This window comes from Strix uralensis, chromosome 19 (genome assembly GCF_047716275.1).
Source record: "Strix uralensis isolate ZFMK-TIS-50842 chromosome 19, bStrUra1, whole genome shotgun sequence".
Classification (NCBI taxonomy): domain Eukaryota; kingdom Metazoa; phylum Chordata; class Aves; order Strigiformes; family Strigidae; genus Strix; species Strix uralensis.
The window spans coordinates 13,950,187-13,975,994 of NC_133990.1; the positions used below are offsets into that span (position 1 = coordinate 13,950,187).

Sequence of the window (25,808 nt, forward strand, 5' to 3'; positions counted from 1 at the left end):
AGGGAGGTGCGGATCGCAGTGGGCTCCTTCCCTCGCAGCCCCCCTCCCGCCCCCCCCTCCCCTTCCCGATGCTCTCCGATGCGGTTGCACCGCCGGGGAGGAGAGGAGGAGGAGGAGGAGGAGGAGGAGGAGGAAGGACAGCGAGGGGCGCGGGGGGAGCGGGGCCAGCCTGCGCGCTGCCGGCGGCGGAGAGCGGCGGGGCCGCGGGCGCGCAGCGAGCTCCGGCTCCGCGGTGAGTGGCAACTTCGGGGGCAGCGGGCCGCGCTCCCCGCGGCTGGTTGGTTTTGGTTTTTGTTTGGTTTTATTTTTTTTTTTTAAATACGGATTTTTCATTTTATTTTTAATTTTTTTTTTTTTTCTTCCTGTGCGCGCCTTGCGGTGCCCACGCTGCGCGGGCGCGGTGTCTCCGCGGGCGCGGCCGGGGTCGGCTGTTGCACAGGGCTCGGAGGATCCAAGTCGCTCCGGACTTTTTCTCCCCCCCCCCCCCCCCCCCCCCCTTCCTCCTCCCCCCCCCCCCCCACTAGTTCCAGCTCCGACCTCTCTCCTCCCAGCCCGTCGCCATTTCTGGAGCAGGTTTTTATTATTATTTATTATTATTATTGTTATTATTATTTTGCACGCCCCTCCAGCGCCGGGAAGACCGGCCGGCTGGGGTCGGCGCCGCCGGGGGCTGCCCCCCCCTCTCCCCCCCCCCTCCCCCGGTGCTCCTTTCTATTTATTTTCCTCTTTCCGGAGCCGGGGTTGATGGATCCCGTCCCCGGGGGGGCGGCGGGGGGGCGCGGGGCCACCCGCCTGGCCCGGGATGCCCCGCTGCGCCCAGGTACGGCCGCCGCGCCTTAACCCCCCCCCCCCCCCCGAATATTTTATTTTTGGGGGGGGGGGGGGGGGTGGTCCCCTGCTCCAGCATCTGGTCTCCGCAGAGGAGCGCCCCAAAAAGCCGCTTTCCCGAGCGGGTGCGCCCCGTCGGGGGAGGGGGGAGGACACACACGCACACACGGGACCGGCCGCCCCCGGCAGCGCGGGGCTGCTGGGGCGCGCAACGTGCGCGCTGGAGGAGGGCGAGGGGAGAGAGGGTATGGGGGGTGCAAAATGGAAACCAGATGCCGGAGCAGGGACGCCCTGTGCTGCCGTGAGCTGTCGGGGGGGCCCCGCTGCCTCCCCCCCTCCACCCCCCCCACCCCCCCCCGCTTCGGCCCCGCTAAAAGTGCGCCGGGAGCGGAGCGGAGAGTCGCGATCGGGCTGGCGATAGAGCCGCGCTCCCTCTGCCCTGCCTTTCTCTCTCTCCCTTTCTTTTTTTTTTTTTTGAATGTGAAGAGTTGAAAAGCCTGTTTACTTTTTGTCTTTGATGTTGGGAGGATCTGGTTTTGATTAGATCAATACTCCTTTTTTCTCTTCCCCCCCCCCTTTTTTTTTTTTTTTTTTTTCCCTTTGCAGAGAGGAGGCTCAGAGGATCCCCTGCTGACTCCAGGCAGAGGAAGGCAGAGGCGCAGGCAGCTCCTAGAGGAACTGGGAGCCCCTCTCCCCACCGGGCTCCGGAGCCATGAGCAGCGCTGTGGTCCTCACCCACCTCCCAGACCCCAGCAGCAGCTTCAGGGAAGACGCCCCCCGACCCCCTGTCCCGGGGGAGGAAGGAGAAGCACCATGCCCGCAACTCGCCAGCTCGTTTCTCCCCAAAAGCCAAAGCTTCAAGGCCATGCCGGTGCCTCCTGCCCCGCGGAGGAATGAGAACGGACTCGGGGAGCCGGAAGGCAGCGCATCTCCAGACTCCCCTCTGGCCAGATGGACCAAATCCTTGCATTCCTTGTTGGGAGATCAAGATGGTGCCTATCTTTTTCGGACCTTCCTGGAAAGGGAAAAATGTGTGGATACCTTAGACTTCTGGTTTGCCTGCAATGGCTTCAGGCAGATGGACCTTAAGGATACCAAAACTTTACGAGTAGCCAAAGCTATATACAAAAGGTACATCGAGAACAACAGCATCGTCTCCAAGCAGCTCAAGCCTGCTACCAAGACCTACATAAGGGATAGCATCAAGAAGCAGCAGATAGATTCTATCATGTTTGATCAGGCACAGACTGAGATTCAGACTGTGATGGAGGAAAATGCTTACCAGATGTTTTTAACTTCTGATATATACCTCGAATATGTACGGAGTGGAGGAGAGAATCCTGCTTACATGAACAGCAATGGACTGGGGAGCTTAAAGGTTGTCTGTGGCTATCTCCCGACCTTGAATGAAGAAGAGGAATGGAGCTGTGCAGACTTTAAAAACAAAATCTTGCCTTCGGTAGTTGGACTATCCAGCAAGACGTTGAGGGTTACGGCGAATGTCAGAGCTACGGAGACGATCGAGAACGGATACAGGTAAGGGAACCCCTGGAAACTGCTTTGTTTTAACTTTGAGGACTTTGAGAGTGCTTTTTGGAAGGCTGGTGGGGCGGCGTGCTGGGGAGCTAGCAGGGAGGCTGGGCTTCCCGTGGGGCTGGGAGCACGGGTGCTTCCCTGCGCCTCCAAACACTGGAATTTGGGGGGCGTTGGCTGGGTTTGGTGTTTTTTTTTCCCCTTCTGTACAGAGGAAAACAAGATACTGTGCTCTTAAGCCCTGTTGGCTCTTTCAGTTCTCTTGTAGATCAAAAACTTCATAGCAACTATGTCCTCCGGACATACGTTAATTATTGGTTCAACTTTCAAACCTATTAAGAGCAGTAGTAGAGTGGATCATACAGACGCATGAATAATGTAACCTACTAGTATCCCCAACTCCACCATCAACCAGTGTTTAACTACGTTGGTTATGTGGGAAGCAATTGTGCGGTCATGGAGGAGGAAATGTATGCACTTATTACATCAAACTCTGCAACTTGCACAAAATCTGCTTTTATTTTGACTCTGTGTGTGATGTACAGCCTCTCCCATCGCGTTGGGTGTTGGTATCGTGTCAAAGCCATTTAGGGTGGCTTTGAGCCAATGCATACAGGAGGATACTTAAAATTGAGTACTTAAGGTAATAGAGATGTTCCAGGTAGAGAGTAATAGTAGATCTTTGGTGCTTTCCTGTAGATCTTTGGTGCTCTCTTGTTGACCGTGTGCTCAAAGTTAAACTCATTAAAACGTGGTTGTGTCTAATGGCAGGTCCTGAGGATGTGGGGAGTGTTGTGTGGTGACAGGGTCTTCTTGTGCCCTTTGGCTCGGGGTGCATCTGTCTTGCCCAACCCTTCTCTTTTGTGGGAAATGTTGATGGCACAGTGGTGTGAGGATGAAGAAAGTAAGAGCCATCTCGAAGTGCAGGGGGGGATGGGGAAGAGAGACTCTGATGAGCAAATGATGAGTTGTATAATCCTCTGAAAATGTATTCTTTCCTCTCCCCACCCTTGCCATAAATGTGGATTGTTGAATCAGGGCTGAGAGGAGAGGGCTCCGCCGGCAGATGTGCGCACTCCTCTGCTGGCCCAGGAGGTTGGGGTTTGGTATGGTGAGTGTTTGACATCTCGTTTACAGGAATTTTGAGAGTGTGACTGTGATTCATGGACATCAAAGGGCATCAGGCTTCTCCTGGGGAGGCTTTGCTGGAGTGTGCCCTCCTCTCCTGCCCTGCAGAGAGCTTCCAGCTGTGCCGGGCTTCCTGGTGCCGAGCCGCTGGGAGCTGGGGGGGTCCTCTTGCCCGTGAGGGTGCTGCCGAGCCAGAGGCCTCTTTGGTCCTCTCCCTCTCCTGGAGGCCCTCCCTGCCAGCGGAGGGGTGATGGAGGGCTGTGGGTGTGGGCAGGAGGGATGCGCTTCGTCCCGGCGTGCCCTCTGGACCTCTCCTGCTGTGCGGGGGGGGGCACTCGCTGGCAGCTGGTCTGGGGAGGACTTGGGGTTTGGGATCCTCATCTCGTGCCTGAGTGTTACTGTCTGAGCATCTGCTGTTCTCCAGAACTTGGTTTGAACTGCTGCCCTTCGCTTGCTTTCCAGGAGGGGGATGTTTGATGCTTTTATCTCTCAGCCTTTGTTGGTATGCAGTGCTGGAAGGGCTTGGCTGTAATGTTCTACCAGAGCTGCAGGCCCTGCTAAAAACCCACATGTGCCTTGTCCGGGAGAGCTCTCGCAGAACAGTGGCTGCTTGCCTGATTAGCGCTGGGGTTTTTTTTTTCCCCTCTTTTTTTTTTTTCTTTTCTTTTTTGTCCAGGGATTAATGCAGCTTGCTCCTCACATGTCAGATCTACCCTCCTAGGACATTAGGTAGTGCATTTTGCTTTGATCACCTTCTGTTGAATTTCCAGGAGCTTTTGCTCTCCATGGGGCCAAGAGATCTCAATGCAAAGTGAGGGAGGTCAAGCTGAGATGCTGCTCAGTTCCTCCCTGAGCTATCCGTTTGTGAAGCCACTTGTGCGTGCATGTGCTAGAAGCTGATGAGCATATGGATGGGTTATCTCTCATCACTCAGCGTTTAGGATTGCGTTTAGGATTGGAGCTGAAGCTTGCACAAAGTCTTTGCTGGTGAGTGGCCAAACCACACCTCCCTCCTCGTGTGTGTGATGGTATTAAAGAATTTCTGCTCAGCGCGTTATGGTTTTGAAGTGCTGTGCAGGCTCTTGCCATTCGCTTCGGTGGGTTTCAATGTGATTATACCAGCGAAAGCCGGGAGCGCTGGGCTGAGCACACCTGATGGTGGGAGCAGAGCGATCTCGGGCCAGCCCGCTGTTTGGATGGGAGACCACCTGGCAGTCCCAGGGCATGGAGTCACGGCCAAAACCATGGCAAACCACAGAAACTGTACAAGTTGAAAGACTTTGTTTGGCCCCAGCATCAGTGATGGACAGGAACAGGAGAGGTCAAGTGAAAACACAACGTTTGCACCTGGCTGCAAAACGGGCGTATGCATGTAAACTGCTGGTTGTATATTTGGAGCCCTAATACAGGGAATATTTTAAATGTAGAACCTCCCTCTTGTCCTTCAGAGTGACTCCCCTCCCCTGTAGGTTGTGGTGCGGTTAAAACTGGCCTCCCCACGCTGCGCTGGACCTGGCCCCATGCTCCAGGAATTCCAGCTATTATTTATACGCGCTTCTAAATTTATCACGCACGACTTTGTGTACACAGAGAGCGCTTCTTCCTTTGCAGTGCCGCCGTGTAACGTGGTTTTGTTCAGTCCAAGGTGGACTCATCTGCCTCCCATTAAGCTCTAACATCAGTGGGACTGGCCTTGCTTTGAGAAGGCTGGGGCTCGCAGATGGCCTTCTGCCGGCTCCCAGTGCTTCCTGGCCTTTGAAAGGACCCGCCGGTGGAGCTCCTTGTGTGTGAAGTTATTGGAACCAAGTTTGGCTTCAATTATCAAAGTAAATGATGCCATTGTAAAGCTATGCTCCAAGCAGTGTTCTACAATTAGAGCATGGAAGCTGTGATTAACATAGTTTTGCTAAAATATACTACTTTTTTTCAGGTTTGTGCACGCGTTTTTTTCCTTTTTTGTTTTTAAACCCATGATTGCCCAGTGATGTCTGTCCCAAGAAAATACTTAATGAGATTCCATTTTGCCTCAAAATGCTCCTTGTAGAATTTCTTCTCTCTCTGTATAAAGCTGTGGTTTGAAACTGCCAGAGTGCTTTTATTCCTAAGAAGCAGAGTTTGACAATTAAAAAAACCCCCACACTCTGAAATTGCACCCTCATAACAGGGGATACGACCAAAAGCCCCTGAAATTTTCAAGGCATTATAATACCTCTGATATGTCCATTGCCTAACATAGCATATAGAGAGTTACATGCTGTGTGTCATCACATCAAGATAAGAATAGGCCGAGAAACATCAGACATTCTCCTTGAAGCTCCAGAGCAACTGCTACCTGACAGCTGAAAACACTTTGCATTTTGAGTTTGGAGCTGGGGTGTGTGTTTGTGCGTGTAGCATCTGCGGCAGGAGACCACCGCTTTCCACTGGAATTTAAAACCCTTGCAGGCAACTTCATGCATCTGGGTGCAATTACTGTAGTAAGGTGGTCAAAATAAAAAAAAAAAAAAATTAAACATAATGAAACAGCCCCCATTGGTTTTCTTAAAGGATTGGGGATCTCTGTGAGACGGTGGAGTGTGGGGGCTTACTTTTAAAAATAGGTGAACTTTAGGGATTTTTTTTTTTTTGTTGCTCCTGAGGTGCTGGTATGTGAATCAGTGCTGCAGTCCAGTACTGATGGGAAGATGAGTTAGTTCTGGCCACTTTCTCTAATTGTCTCTTTCCAAACGCTGTGTTTGGACACACCTCCTCTCCCTGTGCTGTATTCATAGGGTCCTGCTGCCTCCGCCCCCACCCCAGCCTCTCCAGCTGGAGGAACATGGCACATCAGCCCTCCTGGGTGCAACCAGGGGTGGCACAGACACCTTCCAGCAAGGTGGTGGTCTTGTGCTGGGGAGCATCCTGCACCTTGAGCCTCAAGGAGCATCCTGCACCCCTGAGCCTTGTGGTCCTCAGATGTGCTCTCAAGACCTGAGATAGCTCTTGTAACTATTTCATTGGAAACTGCATCCCTTACACAGTTGACCCAAAAGCCCCCCAGGGCCCTAGGAAGGGTCACTTGGACTGCACATCCCCCTGAATCAGAGCAGGAGGCTACATGGATTTTAGAGGAACTTTTTTGTAGTAGTAGTAGGATAACTTAGCTTTCACCCACATGTGGAATTAATTTATCTTTGAAGATTTAACTTCTTTCCTGTGACATTCCTTACTATCTCATTTTTTTTCTTCTTCTCAGATATATATTTTTTAACATCTTGATCTCCCCATCAGAAATGCCTTGGCCTCCTTCGCAAAAGAATGCAGCCCCGGCTGGGCTGAATACCTGCCTGCAGCCAGCCCCGTGCCTCTCATACCAGAGAGGCCTATCTTCCCCACCATGCTTCTCCCTCCTTTTTTTTCTTTCTTTTTTTTTTCCCCTTTTTTTTTTTAAACTTAAGCCTTTGTGGAGGCTCCTGTTTTCAGTGCTGGCAGAGCAGGAATGCAGCGGGGACGCGGGGTGCCTGGTTGGTTGTGAGGGATGGAGAGCGGGGCAGTGGGAGGACATTGCTGCTCACTTAAACCCGGCTGGTCCCCTCCAACCCCCGTGGGGGCAGGGAGATGGAAAGTCCATTAAAAAAAACCTGCCAAGCCTGCTGGCACATTCCTTAGGCCCCCAAGTCCTGGGTAAGTGGCCCTAATTATTAAAATCAGCAGTCCTTATCAGATGACAAGGCCTTTTGCTTTGATATACAAAGGCAGCAGCTTAACAACCCCATCTTTCCCTGGAAGAGAAACAAAATATGCACCTTAACTTGAGGCTTTCAAACCTCCCTGCATAATCCCCTTATCACCTGCCAAAGATATGTATATTGATCCTGGCTGGGAAGTTGGAGTAATGGGAGGTATCGGGCAGGGGATGCCCCGGTCCCCCCCTCCCTGTGCAGTGACCTTGCCATGGTGACCCTGCCACGCTCCGTCACACAGCTCATGTCACTGCTCGTGAATTTTTCACGCGACCGCTCTTGGGTACTCAACCCAAACATCCAGGCTGGGCTTTGGGTTTGCTTCTCCAAGTGAAGCCAAAGGTGTTGGTATCTGTAACCAACGTGCCCATTAATACAACCCGCTGCTCCTGTCCTCGCATCCCCCATCCTCTTCTTCCCCGCCCAGCTCTATGCACAAAACCACAAGTGGAACAAGTAGTAGGTTCTTCTAAAAATGGGCCTTTTTATTGCATGGTTTTATAATGCCAGGAGGATGGCACCCATCTTTGGGAGGCCAGGCGTGAGACAGCACATTTCAGCCCTGTCCATGACGCATGGTGGTCCCGCTCCAGTAATTTCAGGCAGTTCTCTTGTTTCAGGCAACACAGATACCGTAACTTGTATTCCCAGAGGGGCCCTAACTCCTGTCTTCAGACTAGACTTAAGCATTTATTAGCTGGTGCCTCAATGCCTTTCAGGGGGACTTGAGTTACGAACTTCTTGATCTTTTGCCAGCTGATGCCAACAGCAAAACTGCTGACCTCTGCAGCGCAGCATCAAGCTGTAAGGACCAAGTTTTTGAAGGTATCCAAGCATGTAGAGGTGCTTCCTGGGTTTTTCTACAGCACGCTCCCATTGGTAAAATCAGCGTCTTCAAAGTTGGACTTTGGGTGTATCTAGACAAAGTGTGTCCTGGTTGCTGCTGGTCTGAGCAGTGGATGGTTATGGCTTCTAAAGAGGTCGGGCAGTCAGCGTGCGTGGTTCCCGTAAGGAGTGTGCTACCATGAAACTTGTGTGCTTTTCTCTAGCCCAAGACTGGCTGATAACAAGGTTCCCGTTTTGCTTGTCCCTAGGTCCTTCAAGAGGAACGATCCCATTAACCCATACCATGTGAATTCTGGCTATGTTTTTGCCCCAGCCACCAGCGCGAACGATAGTGAAATATCTAGTGATGCCCTGACGGACGACTCCATGTCAATGACGGACAGCAGCGTGTAAGTATCTCGTGTCGGCCGGGTCCTCTTGGGATGCACCATCTGTGACTCAGTGGTGCCGATGCACCACGGGGAGTGATGGGTCCAGGCTCATCACCCGGCTTCTGCTTGCCGTTGGCTAGGGGCTGCCGAAACCGAGGTGTGTGCCCAAACCGAGAGGTGTAGCAGGGCATGGTAGCCTCGCTCTTCATGCAGTCGCCGGAGGTATCGGATGGAGCAGAGTAATGAATCCCTCTATTGCCATATTGCAACCGAGCAAACTTGTTTTCTCCTATGCTAATGGTGGTGCCTGACTAACCCAAGGAGCGTATCTCCCTGAGCCTTTGTCTTAAGGCCAGGCTTCCTTAACTAGTTATCAGTCATCAAAGAGGAGGAGATTACTTCCTGTAGGAAGTACTTTCTGTAATTAAGGTTTGTCATTAAGGTCGGAAGGTACATTAATAGGGCCAGTGACCTGAAGGGGCAAATAGCTGCTCATCTAGTGGCTGGGGCAGTCTTCAAAGAGCCATTTGAATGGAGCTACATGGATCAGGTCTGGGTGTTTCAGGAGTGTAGGGATGAGAGATGATGCTGTGGCTGAGCCCAAGAATTGTCTTTTCCTCCTGATTCTGCTGAGAGGTGTGCAACTGGGAGCAAGTCGTTTGACTGTTCTTCCTCAGTTTGCTTTCCCCAGCAGGAGAGAAATGGTGCTTTTGTGTCTGAGGGTAGAGGAGACAGTAAGACTCACTTAGTGCTCCTAAGGACCATTTTTTTCAACTGGGCAGAAAGCAGATGTTGCCTTTTGCTTTTCATGATCTTCACTTAAGTACAAGTGCTCTAGAAAAGCCCACCTGTAAACAGAGTGCTGCATTCCTGGTCTTCATCTCATAAGTGAAACTTCTCCAGTGTCTCTGTCAGATGTGTCCTGTGATTACTGTGTACTCCTCGGAGAGGTTTGCATGCTGGGTTTTTAAAGTCAACAGTGCTGCGTGAAGATGCACAACAGAAAACAGGATTTACCAAAAATCCTTGCATAAACAAAAGCGCTTTTTTTTTTTTTTAATGCACATGTGTGTTTTGAACTGATATTATGGAAAAAAATAGTTTGTTGTCCCACCAGATTCCCTTATTGAACAATATTGGCATTAAATGAAAGAGCTGAATCATAGGGTGACTTCTTTATTTCTTCTTACTGGCTCTGGTTGTATGTGATCATGTGTCAACAGAGCATTCATTGGGTTAGTCATTTCTGGACCAGTGTAGGGTCACTTGGGATTCACAGGGCTAGGATTATACCCTCTCTTCACAGCAATGCCAATTGTAGGCCTTATACAGATGAGAGCACTGAGTGAGAAATAAAGTGCATGGTGGATGAAAGGCTTAACTGAATCGCTTTCAGCCCATTGTTAGTCCAGGGGAGCTTAGCGGGGATGAGAGGGCAGCAGCCCGCTTTGAAATTTGCTTGAACAAGTGAATAGGAGCTCCCCATAAAGCAGCGCGTGAAAGGAGCCTGCCTGTTTTTTCCTGCCGTAACAATAGCCCGCGCAGGCTGTGAGAGTTTGGGGAAGCTTGGCTGATTAAACTGCCCGCAGCTCCAGGTTGGGGGGCGGCGAGGAGGGCTGGGGGGGGAGCGGGATGGCAGAGGTTGCAAAAAAGGAATATTTCCTGCCGCAGAACCGGTCCCCTGGGCATCCCCGGAGCCACGCTCCATCCGCGGGGCTGGGAGCCGGCGGGCACGCCGGGGTGTTGGGTGGTTTTGGAAGTGGGAGAGGTAAATTGGCAGTGTTGGAGGCTGGGCTTAAAGTTAAGGCTGATGTAAAACTTCCTTTGCAGAGGCGCAGGGCTGCTGCCAAGATTGCAGTAAAACCTTTGGGATTCGCAGCTTCTCCTGGCACCTGGCTCCGCTGGTTGCTGAAGATGCTGTGAAGGTGTTTGGGGCACAGACCCGCTGTGCTTTCACAGGCTGAGCCTGGGCGCTCTTCTGCCTGCGAGGTTTTACCGCCCTTTAGCAGAGGACCCGGGTTTATTCTGTTTCGTCAGTGCGAATGCAAATTAGTTCTTTTGCCTTATATTGGTATCAACTGAAGAGGAAAAACTTGTTCTGGAAAAGTCTGTCAGACATAGCAGTAAAGTGATGGTTTTTTAAAAAATAAATCTAAATCTGAACTGTACTGGAATTAGGAGAGGTCTCCAAATAATGCACGATCTGCCTTTTTTATTTTATTATAGATGGCAGGGATCAGTCTGTCTGTATATATTTTGTAATAGCCACAAAGCATCATGCAAATTTATATTTCCATTTCTTGATTGGGGGGGGAGAGGAAAGGGGATTTTTTTTTTTTATTTGCTTATATCTTATTTATGGATTTACTTTGGACACAGGGGAATGCTGCTGAGCAAACTTCAAATATTACCTTATCTTACAAACCAGGCTTTTGATGTTGGCAAGATCAGAGGCTTGTTTCAGAGCCGTTGCCAAATGAAGATGGGAGTGAATGCATATGCGCATGAGTCTGATATTTCAAAGCAGCAGTAAAACTACATTCAGGTTAGGTCAGGCACATCTGAGTCAAAAGGCTAAGATAATTGGCTCAGCTTAAATGGCAGCTGACTGGGTAGAAGACTTCAAACTAGTGTTTCCCCCAGAAACAGATTGGCTTAGCCCCAGCCTGGTTAGCTGAAATGTTTATAATTAAACTCTACTATTTGGTGCCTAAACTCTGTAGCTCTTCAGCTCGCAGCTTTTAGTAGCCAAGAAAGTGAGTGCAAATGTTTGCTGCTGGAGCAAGGGGAGAGGTGGCACCTGGAGAACTGGGGTTAACCTTGTCCTGCCCCAAAACCTCTGGCCAAGCTCAGCCTTTTCATTTCAAAGGCACTTTCTCCTGGGCCAGGGCATCAGAGTTCCCCCCACCCTCCCTATGTCTTGCTGTACTGAGCCTGGCTCAGGTTCCATCCATCTGTCCCTGCTGCAGTCAGGGATCACCCGCTGGTCACCCCTTCAACCCTGGCGTTGTCTGTTTTCCCCCTGGTTTAGATGCAAGGCCTAGGTTTAGACTGTACTCATTAAAGTAGTGGTAAAAGCCCCTCCCCAGTTCCCAGGCTGACTTTCCTGGGCTGCTTCCCATCCCAGTGAAATACCTCTTTTTTTTCCTAATTTTTTTAAATTCTGCATTGTTACAAGTTGTAAAACTCTTCTGACAATGCAGGGCTGTAGAAGCAGGGAGCAGGAAGTTTGATGTGGGGCTCTCCAGTGCAACCGGAGCAGTTTTAGGGGGAAGGCGCAGCCTTCGTACCGACCTCAACGAGGGCAAATCTTAAATAAAATGAGGAGCCACGCTCTTGGGTCAGGATTGCTTTTCCTGCTCCGAGCCACCCTGCCTGGGAATGGTGTGAGTCCCCACTCCTGCTCCATAGCCTGTCCCAGGACTGTCCCTTTGGGCAGGGACGGTCCCCTGGGGCTGGGAGCGTGGGGACATCCCTCAAGGAGATGTTCTCCCAGCTTGGTGACCACAGCAGAGGGGTTGGGGATGGCATCTCATGCTTGCAGACCTGGAGGGAGGTGGGGAGCGCAGGAGGGCTGCAGGGCTCCCTGTTGTCCCTTGGTCATGTCCTTGGGTGCCTTGCGTGGAACGCGCAGACCTTCAGCTGCTTCCCTGCTCTTCCCCATGTGGCCTCTTGGACTGACATTTGTAGAGGACACCTCCTTTTTTACTGAATGTGTTAATGGGATTAGTCCCGTATGTATGTATGCATGTAAGGCGCTCATACTGGCATTTTTACTTACCTTTAAAATGCCTGTTTTACTGGTTATTCCCAATATTGAAGGTCCTCCCTAAGAGACCCTTTTCTCGGTAAGCCTGAGTGAACAAATGCTTCTCTGAAGGTACAGATGCTTTGGTTTTCACCTTAGATTTGCTTTTCCCCCATCCTCCCCCAAAGGTAAGGCGTACCATGTGCCCCAAGCCCTGTTGCCCCCTGGATTTGTGGAGCAGAAATGCTTGGTGGCCACCAGCTGCTGTGGTTGGTGGCCATGGCCAGCTGCGATGGCTGGTGCGTGCTGGGCTGCCTCCCCAGAAAGTGCTCCAGAGCCCCATGCTGTGCAATGGGGACATCAGGACAATGAGCTCCTTTTGCTTGTAATGTAACATGCGTTCGTGGACCATGTCTAGAGGAGGCTGATGTTCATCTTAATGTGGCATTAAGGACTTCCTCTGTGCTCCCAGGGCGCTCTCTTTTATTACAAAGATTTTTCCAAGTTTATTAAGATGAAATTGTTCTGATCTTTCACTCCAGCTTGATCTTGCTCATTAAAACAATGCCAACTGAATGCTTTGGCCAAGATTCCCACAAAGGCCTGCAATAGTGTGCTTCAAACCTTGAGTGTGGAGTGATGGCATCTAGTCACCCTCCTCAGTAGAAGGGACTCGGTGTCTCCAGGAAGGCATTACCTTGTGCCTTGTCTCCGGCTGCATGTCCAAAACATGTCGGGGTGTGCCCACCACCGCCATGGCCATGGGAGCTGGCACACAGGGACGCCATGCCATGTTAGCTCCTCTGGTAGTAGCACGTGGCCACCGCTGTCTGCTCAGCCGCCGCTGCTCCTCCTTGGGAAGAAGCTATTTTCTCCACTTAGGAGATGAGTCAGGTGTGGGGGCAAGTGGATGAAAGGGACGGGACCGGAGATCAAGGTTATTCAGCCAGTCTGAGGGAAGGGGTGGAATTAGACATTGAGGGAAGGGGTGGAATTAGACATTCAGGATCTCCAGGCGTGCTCTTCCGGCTGTCCCCGCTGTCTGTAGAAGGCCCTTTAATCCTGAGGTAATTTTTTGCGTGGCCAGATGAAAACACCCCGCGTTGCCTCGAGCGGGCTGTGCAGGGTGCTGTTCCCACTAGTACTCCTCGCTTGGTCTCTTCTCATGGCTTCCTGGCCATGATCCGATGTGGCCGAAGGGAGCGGCGTCGTGCCCGGAAGGTACGGCCCGGCTTTGCTCATGCCTCGTGGTGGCCTGCCTGTGCCGGGCAGCCTCAGGGCAGAGAAACATCCCGGCTCTTAAGTAGGGCTGGAGATGGGGAGCAGCCTTTTGCTGCCCATCCATCTTCAGCCTCTTCCTTCTTGTTTCCACTGTGCCAACACTCCAAGGGGTGTTCCAGAGCTTGAGGAAAGTTGTGGTCTTAGAGAGTGTAATTCAGTGGTGAAAAAGCAACAGAAATAAATGACAGAAGCAGAAACCTAGCACTGGAAGGGCCTTTCTGTAAGATGCCTCAGAAGTGAAGCTGATGGGATCTTTGGGCGTCTTCCCACATGGAGTTGCCTTCAGCTTTTCAGCTTTTGCTTAATTACTGCACATCCACGTAGATGGTGACACAGACACGTCCCAAGCTGCCAGATGTTTGAAGCTTCAGGTGATGTTCAGAGGGCTCAGCACCTCTGGGAACGTGGGCCTGTGGCGTTGCCTGGGTGGTTTCAGCGGTGATGGAGAAGCATCTTGGTTAGAGCATGGGGAAAGCCCTGACTGATGGTGACCTCTCTTCCATGTGCAGAGATGGGATCCCCCCGTACAGAATTGGGAGCAAGAAGCAGCTCCAGCGGGAAATGCATCGGAGTGTCAAGGCCAACGGTCAAGTTTCTCTACCTCATTTTCCGGTAAGTTCAGGTGGGAGCTGCATGTTCTGGGATGGCCGTGGGAAATGCTGGGACTGGGAATGGGCGCAGGTGGAGGGAAGGGAGCAGGGAGGAGAGCGTTTCCACCCCTGCGTGATGCCAGAGAAGAGGTGCTGCTTGGTGTTGGGCAGGAGCCATGTGCTCTCAGCATCCTTGCAAAAACACGCGTGTGTACAGTCACATTTTGGTCCTTCCCTGAAAATCAGGTGCTAATTAGGGCTTCTCAGTGAATTTGTCCTCCTGGTCTAAATCCAAGCATAGATGCCCCGGTTGGGTCTAGTGAGAGCCTTGGCTCTGGCCACCACCCTGACACCTCCACCAGTGCCGAGCAGACCGGGGCTTGGCCTCACGCGTGTCACCGGCAGCCTTCGAGAGCTCACTGTCTGTAAGGTGGCGGGAAGCAGGATCGCCCAAAAGAGAGACATTTGCAGCAGATACGTGCCTTGCTCTGAGGGGATCCGATTCGCGGCCTTGCCGTGCTCTCAGAAATTAACTCGCTGACTTGCTAATTCAGTTGACTTGCAGACTCCTGATTCCTGCAGTGAATAAACTGTTTACACAGACAAGTATAAACTTATCTTGTCTTGAGATTAATATGCTAAAATTCCTCTTTCTGCTGTCTTAAGCAGCAAGAAATCATAGATGGTGTGTGGGGGGGTGGTTTATGTGGTTTTTCTTTTTGGTATTTTTTTTTTCCCCCTTCCTCCCTAAAGAAAGTTCTATAGCCTGAGCTTGTAAATTAGATTATTTTGTCCCAGGGCGTGCAAATCGACTTTCTCTGTAAGGCAGTGCTTTGATCAGGGACTGAATAGAGCCAGCTTGTGTAAGAGTGACAATTTCCAGCAGAGTGGCCTTTTTCTACCCTCACATCATTTCTGGAGCTAAGTGGTTGCCGGAGAGAGGCCCCACCTCATCTGGTGGGTAGTATGTGAAAGAGTTGGCAGTTCAGCTTTCTGCTTTCAGGGGGAAAAAAAAAGAGGGAGAGAGAGGGACAGTGGGGGCGAGGAGTGGGGTGCGTGGGGGTGGCAGGAGGGAGGGCAGAGTTGGGTGGGTGGTTTCTTTTTCCTCTTTTTTTTTCCTCCCCTTTTCCTGCCATGTTTGCTTCTTTTGGCAGAAATTCGCGTTTCGCCTTTTTATATTCTGCACTTGATTTGGAGATGTTCCCTTTTTCCCTTGATAGATCTGCTTGAGGCAGCCAAGCTCAGCAGTGTAGCACCGCTAGCCTGCAGCAGCTTTCTTCATTTTCTGTACAAAGAGATGGAGGGGGGGGGAAGAGATCTAGGACACTGTTGAGACAACACTACCTCAAAGGTGCCCAGTGTGTAGCCAGGAAATAAATTACCAGCACTTCTCTGATCTGCAACCGTTTGACTTCTTTTTTTTTTTTTTTTTTCTTTTTTTTCTTCTCCTTTCCCTTTTTCTCCCCCATCTTATTTTTTTTAATTTCCAACTCCTTTCTGTTTATACTCACTTTATTCCTTGAGTTAAAGTCTCTCCCTCCCACCTCAGAGGGTTTTTTTTTTTTTTTTTTTTTTGATGTTTGACAACAGTCTTTGAAGATTTTCTACTTCAGAGTAGCTACTGATGGGCTGGTTGTACTACAGAGAGAACAAGCGGGGTTCCTCAGAGTGCGACCAACTGCTCCTGCCGAAGGCAAACGCTGGTGGGGAGGATGTCACTCCATGAGGCCACAGCACTAGCTCATAAAAATCCAGAGCAGACCATGCCTAGTTGCGGTCGTCTTTTCATCCAAACATGGAGACACAACAAGCGTAGCGGGGCCGGCGATGCTGCTCCGGCTAAGCGCCCGCGCCCCGCGCCGCCCGCTAAACATGCCTTATGCCTTCTGTCCCCGCTCCTTGTAGAGGACCCACCGTCTTCCCAAGGAGATGACCCCGGTGGAGCCGGCTGCCTTCGCCGCAGAGCTCATTTCCCGGCTGGAGAAGCTGAAGCAGGAGCAGGAAACCATGGACAGTCTGGAGGAGAGGCTGCAGCAAATCAAGGAGGTAGGAGGATTAACCCTCCCGGGGCCGGGCAGAGCTCGCTGCTTGCTGCCTGGCTTGGGGGGCGTGGGAGGGGGCTCTATCCTGCCCACGGGGAGGAACGTGTTTTGACCACGCTGCAGTTCACGAGCCTGCGGTGGGGACATCCCAGCGCGTGCCTCGCCGGCTCCACGTCCTCTTGCATTTATTTCTCACCATTGCTTGGCTGACAGGACGAGGAAAAGGAGGGCTCGGAGCTTCCCACCAGCCTACAGAGCAGTCGGGAGATGGTGAACCCTCAGCATCCGCAGCACCCGCTCTCGCTCCTGCCCTCCGGCAGCTACGAGGAGGACCCCCAGGCCATCCTGGACGAGCATCTCTCCCGTGTGCTGAAGACCCCCGGCTGCCAGTCGCCTGGCATGGGCCGGCACAGCCCCCGCGCCCGCTCCCCCGACCGCCTACCGACGGGCAAGCTGCAGCCCGGCGCGGCCTCGCCAGCCATGTGCGCCTTGGTGGGTAAGGGATTCATCACCAAGCAGACCACCAAGCACGTCCACCACCACTACATCCACCACCACACCGTGCCCAAGACGAAGGAACAGATCGAAGCGGAGGCGGCTCAGCGTGTCCAGTGCTGCTGCCCGGCGGGCAGCGACTACTACTGCTACCCCAAGTGCAAGGGCCACCCGAAAAGCACGGACCCCCCTCTCCCTCCGCTGGAGCCCTTCGGGTAAGTCGCCAGCGTCTCTCTTCGTTGCACCCACCCCAAACCATCGCCCCGTCATCCCCCTGCGACGGGGCTGACAGGCACAGCCCCGGGGCAGCGCAGGGGGCTGACGGTGGGCTCCTGTCCCCTTCTGGCCATCAGCAGGACGGGGATGCTGCCGAAGAGGCCGGGCAGAGGAGCGGACAGCGTCGCCCTGCCCGCCGGGGACGGGGGGCTGCCCGGCCCCGGCGGGGTGCAGCTCCCGGGGGGCGAGGCGGACCGGGCGCAGAACGTCTGGCAGTGGATGCTGGAGAGCGAGAGACAAAATAAGCACAAGCCCCATAGGTAAATACGCAGCTGTCTACAGCAATATCGCTCCCGGTAAATATTTATATATTACATGGGCTGTCTATTTTTACAATCGCTAAAAACAAATGAGACTCTTTGCTCCTCCGGTTTAATATAAAAGCTGTTCCGCAGAACCAGAAAAACCACAAAAATGTCATGTTTTTGGCAATAAACCTCCTTTCATGTTATGACAGACTTTTGAGAGGGAGCGAGCAGAATAGGAGCTGCTATTAAAGTCATATTTTCCAGCTTTTCTAACCCGACTTCTTCCCCTCCCCAAGCACACAAAGCACAAAGAAGGCCTACAGCTCCGACTTCGCCAAGGGGGCCCCCGGCCGCCACCACCCCTGGGGGACCAGCAGCCACCCGCGTGGGGTGCAGCCCGCCCACCCCTTCGTCCAGGACCCCGCCATGCCCCCGCTCACCCCACCCAACACCCTGGCGCAGCTGGAAGAAGCGTGTCGCCGGCTCGCCGAGGTCTCCAAGCCGCAGAAGCAACGGTAACGGCCGTGGAAGGGGTAGTCCTGGTCCCGCGGTGGGGTCTGGGGAGCAGCAGGGGTAGGGAGAGGTTTGCTGGGTGCTGGTTGTGCTCATCTTCAGCCAACGCTCGGGCTGATGGCGGGCAAGGTGGTGGGGGAACACGGACCGTGTCCTCCCCGTCTAGGTAGAGGGTCAGCCACGGGGCCAGGCCGTGGGGACGTGTGACGGCATGGCTTGGCCGAGCCCCAAGGATGAGCCTCCTTATTCCAACCCCACCCTACCCCAGTGCAAATAGTTTGAATCCTAGACTATTACTTCCACTCTTTTGATGGCTGTAATTTGCCCATTTTTCCTCTGGGACGGACTCCAGCTACATACCAAGTGGAGAATTGGACTGGTTATCGTTCATTTGGGTATGGAAGGATAAATTAGCCCACAGCATTTTTAATTCTTCCTTTGATTGTTTACAACATGCGAGGGTTGATACAAAGAGCTAACTTAACGACCCACAGGAGACTTCAATTAAGAAGACTGTATTTCAACAATTTTTTTTTTAAAGTTTTTTTTTCTCTTTTTTTTTTTTTCTTCCTCTTCCCCACTTGCCCTCCCCCTCTCCACTTCAGATGTTCAACCTCAAATCAGCAGAGGGATCGAAACCACTCCGCTGCCGTTCAGGGGGGAAACACCCCTTTCTGCAATGCAAGTCTAACGACAGAAGAGTGAGTATTGCACGCGGAGAAAAGGATGGGGAAATATATATATGTCATAATTGTATTTTCATTAAATGGATTGTGCTTTGAAAAGAGAGGAAATTCTTATATCTGAAATTTCGTCTTTCAAACATTCTTCTTAAAGAAAGAACAAAACATTTTCAAATCTTGTCTCTGGCTCTTTTTAACTTGCATTCCTGTAAAGTGGACAAAGATTGGATTAGTCTAATTACAGGATGGTTCTTTTAACAAGAAATCTGCTACAGAGAGGTCTAAAATGGCCTAAATAATTAAAGTTTTCTTTCTTACCCTCTTCATCTTAAGCAATGAGTAATGTTTGAAGTCCAGACTGAGCCACCTGACTAGAGCCTTTCATTTTTAATTGGTTGACCTTAAGTCCACCAGCTGTCTTTGCTAGCAGCTTTTTTTCTGAAGCCACTCTACAAAGACTTAGAACAAATTAGGAAGACTAAATTACTGCGGACTAACACTTTGTGACCTTTTGACATGCCAAGTGTACATTGCCTCAGAAGCAGTTGTAGATTTGGCTGCATGGTATTCACTAGAGCGTTGCCATCTTGCTGGGTAATATTGTTTTAATTATTCTTTAAGAAGGGCTTCTTAGTGCAAACGACAAGATCCAGTTAATTTTGTCCTCACCAGGGAAAAATAAGATTACCTGTGTGCTTCAGGTGAAGAATCTGGCAGTGGTTTTGCTTTGTTAGCTGTTGGTGGTTGCAGGTGGTTTTGTGCAGGAGAAGGAAGCTTGGCACATGCTGTGTATGAAGGCAGATGAAACGAGCCTTTTAAAATCAGATGTGTACAATACCGGGGCTCACTAGGTCGAGGTTAGCCCATGGCGAGCCTTACGCACGCTCACCTGGCCTGCAGTCCTGCTCTGATGCTTCCAGCAAGCATCTAACCTCCATCCCTCAGTTGTCCCATCCATAAAATGGGCTGAGGGCTTTGCTGCCCGTGGCTGGGTGCTTTGCAATGCTGAGACTCCCACCATCACAGCGAGCAGGAGCTGTTGTGGGAGCCCAGCAAAGGGCTGTGCAAACGCAGCATGACAAATTCACAGCGAGTACAGGAATATCTGACTTCTCGGGTCACACCCAGGGTATTTCTGACCAGCGTTACATGTGGCAGAAACACTGCTGGATTGAGTGCAGTGAAACAGCCTGTTCTCAAATGGTAAAATAGAGGGTTTTGTGTGTGTTTTCTGTTTTTCAGTCACAAAGAGCCAAAGAAACTGCCAGTTGTTCACACCTCTCAGTCTAGTGAGTTGGTTGTCACCTATTTTTTTTGTGGAGAAGAAATTCCCTACAGGAGGATGTTAAAGGCCCAGAGCCTGACACTTGGGCACTTTAAAGAACAGCTGAGCAAAAAGGGAAATTACAGGTAAGAATCTCTCATTTGTTTGTTCTTTAGTATATCCTAATAAGTCAGAAGAATCAGCAGATGTTTTGCAGGTCTACCCGCAATGACACATTTACCTCACTCTTCAGAGGCTGTAGATCTTATATTCTTCCCACTCAAACCAAGAGCAACCTGGAGATGGAGAAAGGGGCCCTGAGCAGTGGCTTGGCTGCGGGGCCACTTCCTCTCCATCTCCCTGCCCAGCCTCCTCCCCCAGTTGCATGAGGATGCAGGCTGGTGGGCTTCATGCTCCAACCCTTGTCCAAAAAACCTGAATACCAGGAAAAGCTGGGAAAGGCATGGAGCGGTGGGGTTCAGTTTCCAAACTGGGATCAGCATTCATCTTGGTGCCGGCCTCCTGCTTTTCCTACTCATTTGATTTTTTTCATTTTTAATTTTTTTTTTTTTTTTTTTTGTGCAATGGTGTGGCCATAAATGGGGCCTCTGTAAGGTTGGGATGTTGCATCTGAATGGACATGCAGCTGAGATGCAGCGAGCTCGCTTTTCTCTTCATTAGGGAAAAAACCTCTGCCCTGGAGGGAAAGCTCCACCAGCAATACTGAGTTCCTCCTCAAAAAACGCCAACAAACCCTGCCTGTCTGGTTTCCAGGGCCCAGCTCCCAGTTTAACCAGTTTACTGCTTCCCCTGCTCTTCTAGTTCCCATGGCAGTAGCTTCACGTTGGCTATTTTTGCTGTACTTTCCCAGCCGTTCTGGCCACTAGTGGGATCATCTGCTGGTCACTTCTCCTGCAGGGTGAGCAGGAGAGGGAAGTTCCAGCTTGAAGTTTTGAATTTGCACTGAATTTGGTGGTGCTTCACAGAGCCAGAAGGCTTGCCCTGGAACTGGCAGCCTCAGATTTAACCTCCAAATGGTCATTTGGGTTTGGTACAAGGACTTTTCCAGCCTTGTGCTTCATTTCTGGCCTGTCTCTAGCTTTGGAAAGTCCACCTATGCAGATCAGAAGTGGGTCACCCAAGGGTGCTCTTGGGCTGGGGGATGCTGAGCTGGGATCTGTTGTGGCTGTTACACGGTGGGGCTGGGGCTGAAATACTGCCAGTCCTTCCCCAAAACCATCTTTGCAGCCCGCCCAGCTGCCATCAGATGGCAGCAACCTGCAAGTACACCCAACCTGGACAACCTGCAGGAGAGGTCCCTGGGCTTCTTGCACCCTTGGGCCATTTTCCAGCCCCTAAAGCCACTCCCAGCCAGCTGTGTTCCTCCTCTGGCTGATGCAGCCTCATGCCCCAGTTGCAGACCAGTCTCCGTGGCCTCACCACTGGTCTGCCACTGCTCCAGTGGCTGTGTAGTCGTCCGTGTCCCCCCCCCCCCCAAAAAAAATCCTTTTTGTTTGTTTGTTTGTTTTCTATAACATTTTTTTGTGTGGTGCCCGAGTGCAGGAATAGGCTACTAAAACCTCTGTGGCCCAAAAGCCCCTCCAGGTGCAATTATTTGTGCCTTGTCAGACTGTAATTACTTTAGAAAATGTTTTTAAGTGACTGACAAGGATGAAACAACGTTTTGCTTAGATCTCACCCCTTTACACCTGGGTAAAGACAATACAGAAATTTATAAAAAGAACTTGGGTACGTGCCCAGTATTTTATCTTGCACAGACACAAGGTGAAACTAATTACACAAATGTGTGTACCTCCAGGGAATCATTTTCATCTAAGCTTTGACTTTTGGCTGGACTTTGAGTGAAACTGCGGGTGACCTTCAGGGAAGAGGTCCGCAGTGCCCGGAGTAGCGTGTGTGTTACGGGGAGGCACTAACTAGGCTGCTTTGGTCACATCTGGCATTGATTTCTTTTTAAGGCACATTTAATAAGCATGTCTTTGAAGCCGTTGCCTTTCATTTAATGCACAAAGACATGCAGAAATGCTCCGCTCTCCAAATTCTTTATTGATTGGATCAGTTTGCGAGGCGGGTACCTCGGGCTCCTGCGATGCCAGAGCCGCACGGCCGGCCCCGCCGTGGGGCAGCCGCCGGGAAATCGCCGCTTTGCTTTCCTTCCCCCCCCCCCCACCCCCCCCCCCCCCCCCCCCCAAAAAAAAAGGAATTAAGCAGTGATTTAATACTGATGGCGTTAACAAAAAACAAACATACATGCACAAAAAAACTGGGTGGTGTCGGGTAATCTGAAGATGGCAGCGGTTCAAAACAGAGCTGTAACGCCAGGCCTACTCGCCTCGATTGGTGCCAGATGTCCCAAAAAATAAAAAAAAAAAAAAAAAAAGAGCAAAGCTTGCCACATAAAATATGTTTCAATGGAAAGCCCATTTCTGAGCAAATAAGAGCAGAGTGACTCGTTTGAAGATGATGTGGGGGAGGATTTTTTTTTTTGCTTTGCCTCCTCTTTTTCCTTTTCTTTTTTTCCCCTTTTCTCTGTGAAATAAGGTTGTAATTATGTAAAAGGTCATAGCGTGTTTTCTCAAATAAAAATTTTGTAAACATAGCCAGCGCTTGGGCTTGTGGAGGAAGTTATTGGGAAGAACGGCTGTTATCTGGACAGGGGCGGAGAAGGGGAAAGGGAAGAGAAAGTTCTTTGTAATTCATTCAAACTTTCCTTGGGTTTTTTTGGTTTTGTTTCAAGGCTGTTGGCCTGGGGAATTGTGGCCTTGACCTGCAGCATGAAAGTTGGTGGGAGTTGGGCCATTGACTTCAATGAGTGCAGGCTCTGAAGGACTTAAATAAGATGTTTTTCCTTGCTGAGCCATTAAAGACGCAACATGTGTCAGTTCAGCTTGGAATGACTTTACAAAAATAAATCCTAACCATACCTTGACTAAATGGAGCTGGTTTCATTGCGTTGACTAAAAAGCCAGCTTTTATCCCCTTACCAAAATAATTTTAACGTACCCTAAAAATAAATAGATTTGCAAGCCGTTGTTACTGAGTATTTTAAAAATGTGTAATAGAACAGTCACTAAAAAAACCCCAAACAAATTCTAAGACCCTGCGTGGCTCTTTCAGTTTTAATAGTAGAAGTGAGCTTAATTTGATCTCCTTTCCCATCCTAAAAAAATAATAATTGCAAACCCATTTCCCCTGGCAAACATCTGCCAGCTCCAGTTGTCTGGAAACTACAGGGGAGGGGTATGGGAGGTGCTGAATTTTTTAATTTTATTTTATTTTTTTTGTTGGTAATCCATCTGATGAAGGTTTTTCCATCCCTGGTGATCGGATGGCAAAGCACTTTTCCAAGGGAGCAGGCATGTCCGAGGAGGTGTGCGGCGGCAGACGGACAGGCTCCCTAAATGCTACCCCTCTGAATGGAAGCCCTTCATTTGTGCATATGCAATTAAGCAGACTTAGAAGGAAGAAAGCTCCAAACGGGATAAAAGGAACCTTTAATCAAGAAGCTGAACGGTCTAATTCAGGATAATAGAGGGGTCCTTACTGTTTGACACAGGAGGGGTGGGGGTGCTTTTTGTCTCTGGGAGCGTTGGCTTCATGATCTAACGACCCGGAGCAAAAGAGCAGGAATGCAGGACACTGCTACTTGACCTCCCCGTGTCACGTCCTGCAGGCTGGACCAGGGCTGCTCCGTGCCTCTGCCTGCTAGGAAGCGTCGGGAAACACATCCAGGAGTTTCTGTCACTTAAAATGGAGACGTGAATTAGGCATTTGGTTGTTTCAAATATGAGGCTCCCGGGTTTTTTTTTTTTTTCAGTAGGAGTACCACAGAGTTTCAGCTTTTGCGTTGCAGGAAGCTGGGATGGTTTTCTTTTAATCCATCTGTATGCCTAAAAAGCCTCTCCTTTTAATAACAGTTGCTAATTTTAATGTTGGGCTTCAGCTTTGAAACAAGAAAACACATGAAAGAAAGAAGGTGGGGAGAGAGGGAAACCTTAAGAATGCTTTGCTTTGAAATTCTATTTATTTATTTTTTAAATAAGATATTTGGCCAGAAATCACCACGCTTTCTAATTTTCTTTACGGCCAAGGATATCCACTGCCAACGTGTGTAATTTACGCACTGTAGAAGCTGTTGTCACCGCTGAGGAGCTTGCACAGCCCTGCTCCCTCTGTCCCATCGCCATCCCTGCAGGCCCGGGGATGCTTTCATGTTGCTGGACCTGAGCAGCTCTGAGGTTTTCCTGGCCACGCCGGGTGCTGGAGGAGCATCCTAGGAGGGAGAGATTGGAAATGTTGTGGTTAAAAGAACTGCCAAAGCATCCTTTGCTTTACCTTTTGATTTTTAACTGTGTTCTAATTCTTCTTACCACAGATACTACTTCAAAAAAGCAAGCGACGAGTTCGACTGTGGTGCGGTATTTGAAGAGATTTGGGAAGACGAAACCATCCTGCCGATGTACGAAGGAAGGATTCTTGGGAAAGTAGAAAGAATCGATTGATGGCATCTGTGTTTCTTAAGAAAAGTTAAGCTAGAAAAGTCTTTGGACACACAACAGTAGTGATGACAAGGAAAGAAAAAAAAAAAAAACTTTGAAGGAAAGTTTTGAACCAATGAAGAAAAATAGTGAAGTCTATGAAGACTTTGCTGAATTAGCCTTAGAGGAAAAAGATGGCATTTATTATTCATGAGTTGGGTACTGAGATGATAAAAACCCTGAACTATTTATTAAAAACATGACCACTGTTGGCTATTGGAGATGCAGACCGTGTTTGAGAGACTTCCATACATAATATATGATTTCCTGGGGATCTGAAAACTATGGACTAAGAGAAACTGTGTATAGCTTACCTTAACAGTAATCCCTATTGATATTTATTGAACAGTCTGTTTTCCCTTAAGTCCAGTTTTTGGATATGCTGCTTTAACAATGGAGAAGAGAGGGGCTGGGAAGTGGGGTGATGGGAGGAAGGATTATTTTATTTTTTTACATTGTTCCCACTATCTAAAATTTAGGAGTTTGGCTATGAGCGCATTCGTGATTTTTTTTTTTTTTTTTTGAAGGGGGAGGAGGGAAGGAGTGACGTTGTGCCCAGTATTTCTCCGAGTGAAGATAAAACTTTTCTAAAGAAATAATAATAATAATAAAAGCCGAAATAAAAATACTGTCCTACCATTCATCTAGAGACCGGTGCATTTTAATCTATGCTGCTCTAATTTGAAATAAAGGTCTTAAGCGTTTAAGATGTTAGATGCAATATTACAACAGCAATTTGTTATTTTGTCCATGGATTTCTGCGGTGTGAGGTTTTTGCTTTGCTGCTGTCAGTGGTGAGGGTACCAGGTGGTGTCCAGTGCCTCTCTCGGTCGAGGCAAGGGAGAGCAAAACCCTGAGCCTGGGAGAGCTGTAGAAGCCATCCAGTTCCCGTTTCCATACTTAGCACACCAAAAGGACACGTTGCAAAAGCTGGGTTAAAGAACCCGTATGTATTCCACGTAGCTAGCTAATTTTGTTTAGCCATTCTACTTCAATGTTAGCACAATTGTATTTCAGTGGCGTGTAACTACGACGGGGCGTGTTTTCAGATCGGTGTGGAGCGCGTGATTCGTTGTGTGGTGGGTTTTGGTTGGGTTTTTTTTTTTTTTTGTTTCGTTTGGTTTTTTTTGCCTTACCTTCACAAGACCCATGTGAGCCCGTGGGAGATGTGGGCGAAGGCGCTCTGCAACCCTTGGCAGAGCTTCGTGTGTGCGTGTGCGCGGGTGTTGGGACAGAGCGACCCTTTCCCGAGAACGACCTTGCATTTCTACAGTTGGGTTTTGTGTTGATTAAGTTAATCTGTGCATTCTGTTTGCCATTGCTACTTTGTATAAGTCTGTATATATTGTAGAAAATGTATGGTGAAAATATTAATACACTATCTCTAGTGTTTTTAAAATTTAATCAGTACAGTACCTGTGCCTGCATGGTGTTACGAGACCATGCGTCGCCCTATATTCAGGGTTCAAGCTTTCCCTTGTTTGTTTAAGGGGTTTATGTATAAATATATTTTATGCCTTTTATTACAAGTCCTGTACTCATGACTTTTGCCATGGCATTTTGTTCTACTTATACTGTAAATTATGCATTATAAAGAGTTTCATTTAAAAAAAAAAATTACTTGGTACAATAATTATTGTAATTAAGAGATGTAGCCTTTATTAAAATTTTATATTTTTCA

The 25,808-nt window shown here is 49.8% G+C and overlaps 1 protein-coding gene across 1 annotated transcript; it reads left to right on the top strand.

Moving 5' to 3' along the window:
- On the top strand, positions 1-25,808 carry AXIN2 (axin 2). Its single transcript, XM_074889258.1, has 11 exons — positions 1-232; positions 1,435-2,364; positions 8,306-8,446; positions 13,967-14,069; positions 15,953-16,093; positions 16,303-16,799; positions 16,938-17,120; positions 17,405-17,623; positions 18,227-18,322; positions 19,547-19,714; positions 23,965-25,808. The coding sequence occupies exons 2-11, from the start codon at positions 1,541-1,543 to the stop codon at positions 24,089-24,091; spliced, it is 2,499 nt and encodes an 832-aa protein (XP_074745359.1). The 5' UTR covers positions 1-232; positions 1,435-1,540; the 3' UTR covers positions 24,092-25,808.

What these genes read in the sequence shown, in the direction of transcription:
- AXIN2 (XM_074889258.1), top strand. Translation starts at nt 1,541, where the DNA reads ATGAGCAGCGCTGTGGTCCTCACCCACCTCCCAGACCCCAGCAGCAGC. An exon ending in TCAATGACGGACAGCAGCGT is followed by an intron (nt 8,447 to 13,966) that starts GTAAGTATCTCG and finishes TTCCATGTGCAG; the next exon opens with AGATGGGATCCCCCCGTACA. An exon ending in AATAAGCACAAGCCCCATAG is followed by an intron (nt 17,121 to 17,404) that starts GTAAATACGCAG and finishes CCCCTCCCCAAG; the next exon opens with CACACAAAGCACAAAGAAGG.